General features: G+C 36.4%; 1 protein-coding gene across 4 annotated transcripts in view; it reads left to right on the forward strand.

Annotated features, from left to right (window-relative positions):
* Positions 1–15,541, forward strand: part of LOC149548037 (uncharacterized) — a 284,910-nt gene that overhangs the window by 61,455 nt on the left and 207,914 nt on the right. The window contains exon 6 of one of the 4 annotated variants that reach the window (XM_089792060.1): positions 3,063–3,109. The exons of the other annotated variants lie outside the window; for them this stretch is intronic. Coding sequence (XP_089648186.1) covers positions 3,063–3,109 — 47 coding nt within the window. The remainder of the gene's footprint in view (positions 1–3,062; positions 3,110–15,541) is intronic. 4 annotated transcript variants of the gene reach the window in all.

The raw sequence follows: 15,541 nt of genomic DNA on the forward strand, positions 1-15,541 counted from the left end.
TTCGTATCTCAATCACCGGCGATAGGGGGTACACTTTGTTAATCAGTTAGTATGGGAGATAACCACAAAATTTCACATATTCCACAATTTGTTAAGCTTGTACTATCCACGAGCTAATAGGCAAGTTGAGGCCACAAATAAATACAAGTATTAATTCTATATAAAACATGTAGGGTAGAAGAAGGCAATTGGGAGGAACGATTACCAGCATTATTCTCCGCGTATTGGACAACCTATAAAGAAACAACAAGACATTCAAATTTGCAACTGATGTACGGTCAGGAGACAGTTGTACTAGTAGAATACACAATACCAAGTCTTAGAGTGACAATAAAGAATAGGTGGGGAAACAGTGATAGCCTTAAGGAACAATTAAACAAAAGTAGAAAGAAAGACAAATGACAACACATTGGGCAACTGAAGTAGTACAACGCTGGAGAAAATTCTGGCACGATAAAAACTGTAAGAGCCCTGCTGGCTCACTTTGTAGCTATTCTGAAGAACATGACTGTTTTTTGTTTTTTGAATGTTTGCAATGTATTTTTTTGTATTTTTTTGTTGGGTTTTCAAAGATATATGAAATGCTGAAATGAACAATTAAACAAACAACTACTAACAATGTCAATATAACCAATGACTTGCAATTTGGACACTTGTAATTTTAGTACAGATAAAACTCACGTTGTTTGCAATTTAGAATAAGAGCCTGATTTATTGTTGGCGTCCAAGAATGTTGCAGCAGATCCAATGAAATGCAACGCCAAACATAGGTATGTGGTGATCAAGGGTGGTGACTTTATTTGCAGCATTGTTTAGCCACCTGTACTTGTCATTCAATGCCTGCAGATTTCAAGCACAGCCCTCCTATTATCAAACTCTGCTATACAACAGGTAATCACAGCCCTTCTCAAATGCCTCCTAGTGGCGTCTAAACAATTGCAGGCTGTAAATGCCTACTTGCAGCAGTATATCAATGCCTTCAAGAAACAACAAACCACAAAAATGAAGGCAAATACTAGGCGTCCAAACCCCAGATTGAACAGTAGCAAAATAGGAGACAATTCGGTATATATCAACACAAATTTCCAATCAGAATAACCAGAATTGATCTCAGTATTTCAAAGCACAATTCACCACATTTCTCCTCACAAACCCTTGATGAAAACTTTCAGCAAAACACACAAGCAATTAAAAATCAATGGCCAAGAATGAATCCCTTTCCTTCATGTAGTCTCTTTTATAATACAAAATGCAACTTGGCTTCTTCCTCACACTTTTCATTAATGATGCTTCATCAATACACTTTTCAATTAGAAGCTTTCATTTAATTATTTTGAATAAATAACTCCCAAGCCAAAAGCTTAATGAAGACACTTTTCACTTAAAAGGCTTCTTCAACACACCATCAAATTATAATAATAAAATGATAAAGTTATTCATTAAGATAGCCTTAATAAATAACTTATAATATGAAGCTCCATTAAAAGATCCAATCAATCCCTAAAGATGCCGAGTATCAGGTGCCTCCACTGCATTGCTAAAAATAGTAATTGCCTAGAATTGACTTACCATAATTAGCAAGTCAATAAATAGAGACCCTCAAAACTGTCATCTCATGAGGTTCGAAATGATGAACTGATCTCTCCTAGCTACAGGAACTTGCTAAAGTGTGGACACTACAATCCTCCCTCCCCAAGATTACTTGTCTTCAGGAAGTTACAATCCAGTAACATGTGGAACCCCAACCTCCACAAGTTTCCATGAAAAAATGTGTGTGATGTCCTTGTCATCACCGAATAATCCTTGTAAATACCACACTATCAATGTAAACAAGATAGTTTGTAAAACTATATTCAACACCGATATTGATGATGTAGAAACCAAAATATCACAAGTAAGCAAGTCAATAGGAAGTCTAGATTTGCCCCCTTTCTTTGCACCAATTAAGCTAACATACCAAACATCAAACTTAGGCACAAACTCACTTTGCACCTGGTAAATATCCTAGACATGGGGGTCAATGTGAAATTGTATGTGTAACATCCGGTTTTCTCGGGTCTAAATTAACATTTAACATACTCAAAGAATATAGTTACTACTTTGTTTCATAGGAAGACAATTATATCATTCATGTTCATGTGAATAAGATTTACTGTTAAAAAAAATTCAGTTAGACAAAATTTCTTAACTAAAAACTTGAAATACCATAAAATGAATTTACTACAAAAATTGAAAACCACATACCTTGGAAGACTGAGATCAAAATCAAATTAGGGATGCTTCTGCAACCACCTAGTTTAGTCCACAAATACCAATATGACAATATCACAGGACGACTATCATCTAAAAACCGCTATCTCAAAATCAAATGATGATTACAATTAAAAACCACTGTATTTAAAATTAAGGCATCATATACCATTGTATCGATTAGGTCATCGTTTACCATCAGTTCATTTAGGGCTTCTGATACCGCTGTATCACCTAGGGCTTCTGATACCATTGAATTCAATTAGGGCTTCCGATACCGCTGGATTCAATTAGGGCTTCAGATTCCTTTCCTTCTGATTACTTAACTTTGACAGTAACTTCAAGATTAGAAATATACTTATATTCGATACTCATATAAATGAAAAGCAATCCATGAATCTATCTCTTGCATCTAGGTGTAAAATAACGGTAACAATGAAATAACTCAATTTAATCTTACCTCATAAATAAAAGTGATATTACTTGTTTTCGACAACCAATTGAATGTAAGACTTATCTTTGTCTAATGCGCGTCTGGTAACTTGTAGAGAGATGAAACATTGTCAGGGGCTTAACCACCCAACCTCAGACCAAATCTTATCCCCACACGATTTCTAACGAGAAAGACCTTCCCTATCCGGAATAGACAGGGGTCATCTTGCCATCCACTGGGCATCCTGATATTTAACACACCATACGTTTTGACAGCAAGATATTACAATAACACGGTCAAGCATGAGCTATTAATTAATTCATATTAAAATGATAAACATTGATATGTCATAACTGATTACTGTTTCATGTTATTGCAGATTCCTTTCTCTCACCTCATCACCCATTTCCTCGGTTACACAACCAGGTGAGTCCTAGGTGTTCGGAATTCTTAGAACAACCAATTCTGTTAATTATACAAGAGAATTAAATGCATCCGGCATTTCACAATTTGTGATTACATGATTATGTTCTTTAAGAGTTCATAATTTGATTGTTTAATTCTAATATCCATTGGCATAATGATTATGGATCCATATTATGCTTTTCTTGGCTTTCACTTGCCATGCACAGGGCTAAGTTAAAGAAGTACAATTTGTAATTTCAGCAAGATATCATCTAGATATCATCATGATGATTACTGAACTTGCTGCAAACCCCACTGTACATAGAATTGCTGATTAGTATGCTTATCACAACTGTGACCAGAAATATTACGTTTTTGATGCTACTTGAAAAATAACATTGGATAGTATCTAATTAATTATGAAAGTCTAAAAGGAGGACTGATAATCAAAGGACATGAAATATACATCAAATTCATGTTGTAACTTGGAATAAATTTGAAAAGAAGAATCTTTTGAGCCTAACCGGCTGTTATAAAATGATATTGAAATAGCATGACCTTATGTGTATATGGTTTTGATCTGATAATCCCGAACTCTGATTTGTCCTTTCCAGTTATGCTGAGATGTTACTAGTAGACATATCACTGGCATATGACTTTCTTCTCGATGGCTGAAATACATGGCAAAGCTGCAACTTGCTTTGGACGTTTGAATCTGATAATTAGAGGGAACTCTCAACTCACGGATCGAAGTAATAAAGACAGAAGTATCTATAAGGGAGTAAATCGCTGCCACAGGAAACTTGGATGTTATAGAATAATGGTTCTTTCTCTCCTCATGGCTTTCATCAACTACTAGTGATTTCTTGGCTCCTCCGGATAAGACTGCCGAGTTTAATAAGAGAAAGTCGAGATTCTAAGAAGAACGTATATCATCTACTCCTATTACGATTCCTTACAAAAAGTGGCAGAGATAGTAAGAATCATAGCCAAGTGGGAAAAAGAATGAATCCAACTCCTTCCTAGGTTCACTTAAAAAGAATGAGTCGCGACTTCTCGGCTTCCATCGGTTTCAAAGAAAGAATCCATTCAAATTCCAAGAGGACCATTCGAATTCAAATATTAATTCAATTTGAAAGGAAGAGAGATAAAGAGGAGAAGAAATAAGGAGTTTGAAGAGTTATAAACTTTATTTTATTATTATAATATGCTCTTATATACATTCATATAAGTATATCGATGAGATGACATCATTAAATTATATAATTATAATTTATTGGTGCCATTTCATTTTTTATATTTATGTGATTGTATTTGAGTGTTTATTATAATCATAGTTACACTGCCCTGGGAGACGGGGGGACAAGTTTCCGAGACGGGGGGACAGAGGGGCCTTGATTTAGGGACGGCGGCGGGGGGACGGGGGGTGGCGGAACGAGTACGGGTGTATATATTATACATATGGTATAGCATATACCATATCAACTGGAATATCATGATTCATGATCAAATGACAAACAAACAATGAACATTAAACATTGAACATCAGCAAATAATAAATATTAGTCTAAACTCTATATATCAGCCTTCAAATCAATAGTATGAGTATCTAGATTCTACTATCTAATAGTAATCAATGATCATATGAGTCATGACATAAAGATGATTACAATAAGTATCATGTGCCATGAATCATGATATCAAAATAAGTATATAATGAAAACAAAAACTACAAGTCTCCAAGAGTCCAAATCAAAATGTCAAATCAATGGAGACTCCTTGGCGTCCCCCACAATGAAGGAGACTTCTTGGTGTCCCCCGTCAATGAAGGAGACTCCTTGGCATCCCCTCGCACCCCCACACTCGGAGACCTCTAGCCGTCTTGGAGATGTCTCCCCCGTCTCGGAGACCTCTAGCCGTCTTCGGCGACGGTGGCGCTGTAAGTGGCGCCGCTCAAAACACCAAGACGCCGTGCCCCCGTCCTGGGGATGTCCCCGTCTCCGAAACGGCCCAGTTTTTTTGGGGGGGGGGGACGTGTCTCCGTGTTACACTGATTATAATGATAAAATAAGGAAATTCAATAATAAATCTCTAAAGGCATGCATTATATTTTAATTTAAATTATTTTATGTTTTAATTATATTGTCTCCTTAATAGCTCATGCGGGTCCCACAGATGTATCCTGTTTCAAGTCGCCAGGTCCTCAATCCATTTGCTTAGTGATGGTGATGCTCCTGCCTAATTCTTTTCTACAATGCTTCCACCCCTTCGACATGCTTCCTGCAAGGAATTTCTCCATAATTAAATTATAAATTATTTAATCATAAATAATCATAACAGTTAACCTTCATCTTAATTCCATGAATTCGTGATTAACAATCAACTAACATGTCATCTTCATTTGAAATCATAACGACTAAACATCTTACCATTTCGCTAGATTATAACAAATTAAACTGCCAACTGACTTAATGCGAACCTCAATGGCTATATTTCAAGTTAGGTCAAAAATTGAGATGTAACAGTATGCACTCCTCATTATATATACTGTAGTGAACTCCTGACCATCATTTTCTAAGCCAATAGACTGCTTTGAAGATTCGGTCTCAACCTCATCATAGTGCATCCACATAGAATGGTTTGCCCCTCCTTTAGGCCTCAATGAACATGTTTGTCCTCTATCATAAGGTCCTTTGCGCCAATAGCAAAGTTGTCTCCTTCTCAAATCTCCACGTGATGCCTCATAATTCTTCCCCAATTGAGTTTCTTTTTTCATGAGTAATCAGTGGGTGTTCCTGTTACATCCCAATTTTTGACCTAGCTTGAAATATAGACGTTGAGGTTCACATGAAGTCACTTGGCAGTTTAATTTGATATAATCTGGTGAAATGGTAAGATAGTTGGTCTTTATGATTTCACGTGAAGATGACATGTTAGTTGATCGTTAATTGCGAATTCATGGAATTAAGATGAAAGGTTAATTGATATAATTATTTATAATTTATAATTTAATTACAGAGAGATTCCTTGCAGGGAGCATGTTGAAGGGGTGGAAGCATTGTCAGAAAAGAATTAGGCAGGGCATCACCATCACTGGCAGACGGATAAAGGACCTAGTGATTTGAAAACAAGACACACTTGTGGAATTGCATGAGTTATTTAAACAAATAATTTAAATAAAATAATTAAGTTAAAATATAAAACATCCCTCAAAGGATTGTAAATTATCTTTCATCATTATTATTTTGATAAAAATTTATATTCATGCATTTAAACATAAAAATGATATAACAACACTATAATTTATCGATTACAATAATATTCAAAACTATAATAATGATTGGGATTATAATGTTCGAATTTTAACAACATTTGAATTATTATTTTGAGTTATAATCTTTCAACCCTCTTTCATTTCTTTTATGCCTTCCTTGTTTTTAATCGATTAAGTAATTGGAATTCGTATGGTTGCTTGTAACCGGTGGAAGCCAAATTAAACTCTTGTTTCTTGTGAAATGTCTTTAAGCGAACCAAAATTAGGCGTGAGTGGGGGGAATACAAATAAAATCAAGCGCAAGTTGTGATAGGGGATAGATGGCGCACTCTTGGTGTGTAACAGTTTTAACCCAGCTTTCCTTTCTTTAATCTGCTACGGTGCCATAGCCTGAGGACATTACGTCTTTGTTTCGGTTCGTATTAGCAATCAGAAATTCATACGCCATTTTTCATTTGTCTCCATACGTAATAGAGTTCATATATCATTGCATCCAAAACACATGGGAGGGGAATATACAGAGTTATTCATTTGAAAGATTAGAGTGATACGTCTTTGTTTCTTCAAGCAATTGTTTCCATGGAACCTGCGAGAGGTGTTAGAGCCTAGTGTTAGGCAATCAACCGCGGGGCAGTCAGCCATGTAAGGAAGTCATGCTCAAATCAAATTGTATTTATTTTCCTTCTTTCTTAATTCGATATGACTGAGTCGGAAATTCTTTTCTTAAGTTCAAATTCATGATAACCGATCAATATGAAATAGGTTATCTTTCCCTTGCTATAACATCATAAGATTTCCCACTCTCTCATAAATTCTGCAACAAGAATAAAGTCAAATATCAATGTGGATTCAGTAATATTTTCCTAACAGTTTAGTGTCAAGAGAGAGAGCAGAATAAAAACATAATCTTTTGAATAGACATCTGAAGTCTTTCTTTTGTAACTTTACTTTATCCTTCTTGAAAATATGTCATAGCATCTGATAACAGGAAGGGAGCACCAAGGATATCACCAAGTTAAAGTCAGAATGAGGTGATGAAGGTGCGATAAAGATAAATGTTAATAGAGTTAATACTGTCATGGGATTAGAATTTCTGGACGAAATGTATTAAGACATAGATCCTTAACCATAGCTTTACAAGAATTCGTTATCATACTACTTGTATATTTTCCAAAAATCATAAGAATGTCTTTGTTATTCAGAGAATGTAAAACTGTATTTAAATTCGGAAAACCACAGATCCTATCCGTCATATTATATTGCTTCCCTTATTCTGATTTAAGAATGCCGTAGTTTCTTTTTATAGAAAAGTTAAATATCTCTGTTTTCTTTTAAGGATTCAAGACAAATGAGTAACAATCCATTAATAAACCTTTACAGTTAGATTGGCATATATAAATATTTCAAAAAGGTGAACACCAAGGAATTCGCCAGGTGAATTGCCAGAGTATGGTGAAGAGGTGTGTGAATTATCACAATATATATAATTTGTTGGCATTAGAGAATCGCCGGCTCGAAGGCTTGATATAGGTGAAGAGGTGCAAAAAATCGACAATAATAAAAATGTTATAATAACAAGACAATTAAATAAAGCATTAGCTCAAGCATGAAGAATGTTGTCAAGAATGATAACATTTTGAGATCTCTTAATAACATAATCATAGAATATGTAATGATGGTTGTATGTAATCTTCTTGAATAAAAGGAGCCGTCTGCTCTGAGAATTCCGAATACCTGGGACTCACCCAGTTGTGAAAGATGGGTGATGTGGTGTGAGGAAGGACTCATCAATAATATGAAGCAATATCATTTGTGGCATTTCAATACTTACCATTTAAAATTAATCAATAGCTCATGCATATTCTTGTTACTGTGATCTCCTGTTGCCAAGTCATATGGCGTGTTTATATCTTGAAGCCCAGTGATTGGTAGGATGTTCCCTGACAATTTTAGGTAGGGAGGGCCTTTCTCATTAGAGATCGTGTGGAGATATATCATGGTCCGAGGTTGGGTGGTAAAGCCCCTGACAATGTTCCATTTCTCTTAAGATGTTGGATAGGCGACAGATAGAGATAAGCCATATATTCAAATTGTTTATCGAAAACAGGTAATATCATTTTTGTATATGAGAAGGTAAGATTAAATTGATGTATTTCATTGTTATCATCATTTTACTTTCATACAAATGAATTTTGAATATAAGTATTTATCTAATTTTGAGAAAACTGTCATAGATTAGCAATCAGAAGGAAAAGAAAATCGAAGCCCTAATTCATTGTGTGACAGCTGGAACCTTAAATGATACAGTGGTATTGGAAGCCCTAATTGAATCCGTGGTCGCGGAAGCCCTAAGTGGTAAAGTGGTATCAGAAGCCCTAAATGAACCGATGGTAATTGATGCCCTAATTGGTAAAATGATATGTGATGCCCCAATTTAAATTATAGTGGTATTTAGTTGTAATCATCAAATGATTTTGAGATAGCAGTTTTTAGATGATAGTCGATTTGTGAAACTGTTATAGTGTATTTGTGGACTAATCCGGGTAGTTGCAGAAGCATCCTTTGTTGAATTTCAATCTCAGTCCTTCCGAGGTATGTGATTTTCAATTACAAAAGTAATTTCATTTAATGGTATCTCAAGTATTTAGATAAGAAATTTTGTTTAACTGATTTTTAATGGTAATTCTTCTTCACATGAACATGAATGATATAACTATCTTCCTATGAAATGAAGTAGCAACTGTATTTCCTTGAGTATGGTATTTGTTAAATTAGACCCTAGAAAACCGGATGTTACAGTTCCTCATCTAAAGGTTGAGACATAGTTTTAGGTTGTGCTTGCTTCATAGGAGCTGAAAGCTCCATGTTCCCAGCCTTCTTGATGGCCCCGTGTAGAAAAGGTTGATCAAATGCCTTAAGCCACCGTCAGAGTGGCTCCTGTAACCCCTCTGCAAATAGCGTAACAAAGCGTTTCTTGGTCACATTGGAAACCATTACATAGAGTCTCATAATGTCACTAACAAAAGACTCTAGGTTGCATGTCTGTTTGAGTTGAGCAAGATCTCGAAAGTAAGTCTGGATTGTTTTGATCAAATCTCTACCAGTCTATCAACAAACTCCCGGTAGGATGTAATTTGGTCATGATGCAAAGTGGCCAATCCATGATACTATCAATTACTAACTACTTCGTCCAAATGCAACAAAGCAAAGTGGATGGCATCCTCCTCAATCATGGGACACAATGCTAAATAGATATCGAACTTATGAACCCAAGCTAGTGTTGTAACTTTGCCACTGCCATCAAAGTGGGCCAAGGTCATCTTGTTGGCTGCCTCTCTCAAATCAGTCTGTTTTGGCCTGTCTCTCAGGTGCAGGCCTACCTGTAGCATGCTACTTCTATGTAAGAATTCTGTCAAAGTTCAATTTTTGCTTGATGGCTTGGTGAAGAGCATCCCATTCTATATAGTGAGCAACAATATCATCAACAAATGGCTGACCTTAGTCTCAGTATTAACTGCATCAACCTCAGGTCTCAGAAAGGTAAGTCGTTGTAGCCTATCATAAACACTAGCATATCTTGTCTTGTCAATCTTGTCATCAAATCTGATTCGGTCCTCAATTCTAATCCTGTCCCCAACTCTAGACCTGTCATCAGCCTTGGACCTGTGTGAACTGACATAATCACTCCTAGTACCTCTCTCCGTACTCTGTCCTTTGAGGAGTGCAATGCACTATAATGTATTAGATAGCTGCTGTAACACATCGACAACATGGTGCTGACCCTGTACAAGGTCTCTAAATGTCTCCTTGGCCTCCTTGTCAATATCAGAACCAGTGCCAACATCCCTGTAACCTGCACTACTTGAACCTCCATTACCACCAATACCCTTGTCACCTATGCTGCCAAATTGTATCTCAGGGTCTCCATCAGCGTGTGGAGAATTATGATCTCTGTGGGTGTAGTGCATACTAGGTACAAATCTTTGTGCCATGTTGAACCTGAATTCCCTACAGGTTGTTAAGAAACCGGTCATATACTAATATAATGAACCCCAATCAGTTCCAACTTCAGTTCTAGTGGTTTGACATTTTATCAAACACTTATCATACAAGCTTTAATACCACTGTGAGAGCCCTGCTGGCTCACTCTGTAGCTATGCTTAAGAATATGATTGTTTTGTTTTTTTGAAACTATGCATTTTTTTTTGGTTGCAATATATAGTTTGTTTTTATTTTTCCAAAGATATATGAAATGCTGAAATAAACAATTAAACAAACAACTACTAACAATGCCAATATAGAACCACTGACTTGCAATTTGGATACTGCAACTTTATTACAGATAAGTCTCATGTAGTTTGCAATTTGGAATAAGAACCTGATTTGTAGTTGGCATCGAAGAATGTTGTAGCAGATTCAATGAAATGCAATGCCAAACTTAGTATATGGTGATCAAGGGTGGTGACATTATTTGCAGCATTATTTGGCCACCCGTACTTGTCATTCAATGCCTGCAGATTTCAAATACAGCCCTCCTATATTCAAATGCTGCTATAAAACAGGTAATCACAGCCCTTCTTAGATGCCTCCCAGTGGCATGTAAACAATTGCAAGCTGTGAACACCTACTTGCAGCAGTATATCGATGCCTTCAAGCAACATCAAACCACACAAATGAAGGCAAATACCAGGCGTCCAAACCCCATATCAAACATTAGCAAAATAGTAGACAATTCAGTATGTAGCAACAAATTTTCAATCATAATAACCATAATTGATCTCAGTAATTCATAGAACAATTAACCACGTCTTTTAGTGATTCAAAGTGCAAAAAAGAGGAGGAATTGGTTCTCACAAACCCTTAATGAAAAGCTTCAACAAAACTTACAAGCAATTGAAAATCAGTAGCCAAGAATAAATCCCTTTCCTTCATGAAGTCTCTTTTATAATACAAAATGCAACTTGGCTTCTTCCTCACAGTTTTCATCAAAGATGCTTCATCAATACACTATTCAATTAGAAGCTTTCATTTAATAAGTTTGAATAAATAACTCGCAACTTAAAAGCTTCATGAAGACACTTTTCACTTAAAAGGCTTCTTCAACACACCATCAAATTATTGTTACAAGATTCAAGAAGAGTTGGTAGATTAACGGATTTTCGGATGATTGATTGATTAACAGAGGAACAAATGTGTTCCTTATAAAGAATTACAAGGACGTTGTTTCTAAAAGAAACAACGTAGACTGAAGACAGAATTAGAAACAAAACTAGAGACAGGATAGGAAACATTCCTATCTCGGCTGAAAGACGGACTACAGACAAGTAGTTGACTATTATAGAAAGTATAAGATATTATCTTAATACCCTCCCTTAATGGTCAACGTATGGATGACGGAACATTCTGTGATAACTGAGACCCTCCCTGGATCTACAGAATGCTGAAACCAAGAAGCTTTGCCAGAAGAGTGCTATGACTCAAAATAAGTTGCAATTACAAAACTTTGTTTTTGTGGAAAAAACGGTAAAACCCAAAATCTCACACAACCTTGCGTATTACAGACAACTTGAAATGATTTTTGAGGAGAAAATCAACAAACCCAGAATCTCGCACAACCTTGCATATTATAGACAACTTGAAATGATTTTTGAGGAGAAAATCAACAAACCCAGAATCTCACACAACCTTGCGTATTACAGACAACTTGAAATGATTTTTGAGGAGAAAATCAACAAACCTAGAATTTCACACAACCTTGCGTATTACAGACAACTTGAAATGATTTTTGAGGAGAAAATCAACAAACCCAAAAAAACAGAAACAAATTCAGAAGGCGAAAAATGCAGCTTCGCCTTGATCAGGAAGCTCGACAACTTGTGTTGTTGGCTGGGAAGCATTTTGCCTCTCGATTGTTCAGATCCCATGTATCTTGATCAGGACCCGGAGAAGTCGGACGCTGCGTAACACCCAGAACAAGTTGATCGGTGTTTCGATATTCGAAGATTGCGATGATGCGCTGCTTCCAGGTTCCATAATTGCGACCATTGAATTTGGAATTATGCTCGAGCAGAATATTTGTCAGAGATGCCATGGCACGTTTTTCAATGAAAAATTGTGAAAAGGTACGTTCTTCGAGGCAAAAATACGAAAGACCCAGAAGAATCAGAGAATGACCCAGAAGAGAGCTCGAAAAACTCAAAAGGAATTTGCTGTCGTTTTTTGGATCCGCTGGCTCGAAAATCGAGGCACAAAAATTGAGGCACCCAGAAAAAATGGACGACAACCCAGTTGAGTTCTCGAAAAACCCATCAAGAATCTGCAAACAAAATAACTTTTCGACCCCAAAAATTAGGGTTTCGAAAAAAAACGGCCCTAGCTGAAAAAAGCTTGAAAAAACTTTAGATTTCTTGATAAAAAATGGCAGATTTTTCTTCAAGGATCGATGTGCATGGACGAATGGGGCTAGAGTGTGCTGAACAAACACAGGCAGACCCGAGTTCGAGAATTTCTCTAGGCCGAAAACCCTAAGCGGGTTTTAGAGAAATTCAACAGAAATAATTTTGAAAAAATTTAAACAAATAATTTAACGAAGAAATTATAAATTTTTTCGAAAAAATTTAAGTAATAGCTCTGATACCATGTTACAAGATTCAAGAAGAGTTGGCAGATTAACGGATTTCCGGATGATTGATTGATTAACAGAGGAACAAATGTGTTCCTTATAAAGAATTACAAGGACGTTGTTTCTAAATGAAACAACGTAGACTGAAGACGGAATTAGAAACAAAACTAGAGACAGGATAGGAAACATTCCTATCTAGCCTGAAAGACGGACTACAGACAAGTAGTTGACTATTATAGAAAGTATAAGATATTATCTTAATAATTATAATAATATAATGATAAAGTTATTCATTTAGATATCCTTAATAAATAACTTTTAATATGAAGCTCCATTAAACGATCCAATCAATCACTGAAGATGCCAAGCACCAGGTGCCTCCACTACACTGCTAAAAATAGTAATTGCCCAGAGTTAACGTACTATAAATGGCAAGTCAATCAACATAAACAATCAAAACTAATTGTTAGCTTATGAGGGTTGCGATGATGAACTGACCTCACCCAGCTATAGGAAGCTACTAAAAATGGGGACATTAAAAACATCTCCGCAGAACGACCATTTGGCCAGGCCAGTTAGTTCTACATTATAATGGTCATAATGAAATCAGGCTCGGTAAATTTAAAGTCTGTTGATTAGGACCCCATTAAATCGGAGAAGTGGGAAGCAATAGGGCTGTAAAATTATCAACACTGGACAACAAGCCTGCCAAAGAACCATTAAACGGGTCGAAAATTAATGCTTCCCAGTAAAGGAGAACTCATACTATTAGGATCAACATGTTGGTGTATACCAGCAAGGATGACTCGATGATTAGTCACGAAGGAGTGATAGGAGACCCAGTAATTAGTTAGGAACCCTATAGGCTGGACAAAGGCTAGAAAAAACCAATGATGGATCTTGAAGAACAACTAGTAAGGAAACATGTGGAAGGAATAGCAGTCCCAATAGCCCACAAATGCCTTACCAATGCTTTGTTTGACCCTCTAATACTTTGGGTAAGGATTAACGACTATGGGAAATTAAAGCACTCTACAAGCGGTTTAGAGAAGGTAGGATTTGTGGCATATGCCATCGACAAAGTAGCAGAGAGAGAAGAAACAAACAGCAACCACTAATGGACTCGAGAAGGATACAAAGGAAGAAGTTGACTTGGAAGAATATGGTGCAACATTGTGACCACCCATAGAGGTAGTACTAAAGGTAGATTATCTATTCATTTGTGAAGGAGATGGATACATGTTGATGTTTGGTAGCTTCTGTCGATAAGAGGTCACTGCCATTTGGAGAACACATACAAAATACGATGGCAGTACTTAGTACATTTGCAGCAATCCTCCGAAAACTAACATGGTATTAGAGCACCAGTCTGCAATTGTAGAAAATACAAAAAGATGCAGAACAATTACTAATATAGTTGGAGGCAATCGAATGGTACTTGCAGTTTATCTATTGTGATCACACACTGTACATGAAAAGGGGTGCATCACATATGGGATTCACATGCTAAATCTGCTATCAAAAATGCCAAGCTTGTGGGACATTTTTCTTCTCATGTATCAACAACTTTACTTGGTATGGAAGAGCCACCATCTTTGTCCCTTGAGCTTACTTCAACACAAAATCCGCAACAACACTTGATTTGCGGTCTAAAGTGCTTAACTATGGAAAGCACGAAATGCTTGCAGGAGAAAATCCATTGAAAAGTCTAAAATCTAAAATGTAGTATCCAGTATGTTTTTCATACATGGTTTGAAAAAATATTTCAAAGTCTAAAGTCCTCCACATGCGAATATCCGCTCCTTGGCGCAAATACCATCATGTGAAGGAAATTTGGAAAAAAAGAGGTCTTCACACCATTGAATAAGATTATATGATGGACATCACAATATGTCAGGACATTATTCAGTTATCGCTGAAGATCACAGTCAACACCTATTGATAATACAATAGTTGCCGATAACTATGAATATGGTTAAGATCAGAAAGGAGACATTGATGCAAATATATTGAAGTAGTGGTGTTTGTTATAGAATAATTAAGTTATGGATACTTTTGTATTTAGAGTTTGCTTTTCACATGAAGAAAGTTCTTTCATTATTCTTGGCACCATGGCTGCTACTGAATAAAGTTCCACAATTCTCATCGACTACATGTTGGGGCAGGCTTAAAACATCACCAACACAATGGTTGCTATGACTGGAACTGTCACTCCATGTCGTTGCAGAATATTTATAGAATTGTATTTTGTTTATGCCACGTATGTGAGTGGCTGTCCAACATAGGGAACTGCATGGAGGCCTTTCTCATAACTTGAAGAATGGAGTTGGTATTGGTTTGAGAAAAAATCTCATGTGTTGGGAACGATGGAGCAATTTCGTGTTGGCGTGGACTTTTGAAACTTACTGTTTGAGAGATTCCTTGTAGACATGAGCAACATGCTGAAACTAGAATACCTTGCACAACTAGTCAGGTTTTGTGTTCCTCTTCTCCAAAAGAAACAATACTGCCAATATAAGTAAGCAATTGGGAAAGAGGACCGAACAAATCCAAAAGG

The sequence above is a fragment of the Cupressus sempervirens genome, chromosome 7 (assembly GCF_028749045.1).
Source record: "Cupressus sempervirens isolate cs-2001-9-10 chromosome 7, ASM2874904v1, whole genome shotgun sequence".
NCBI classification, from domain to species: Eukaryota; Viridiplantae; Streptophyta; class Pinopsida; order Cupressales; family Cupressaceae; genus Cupressus; species Cupressus sempervirens.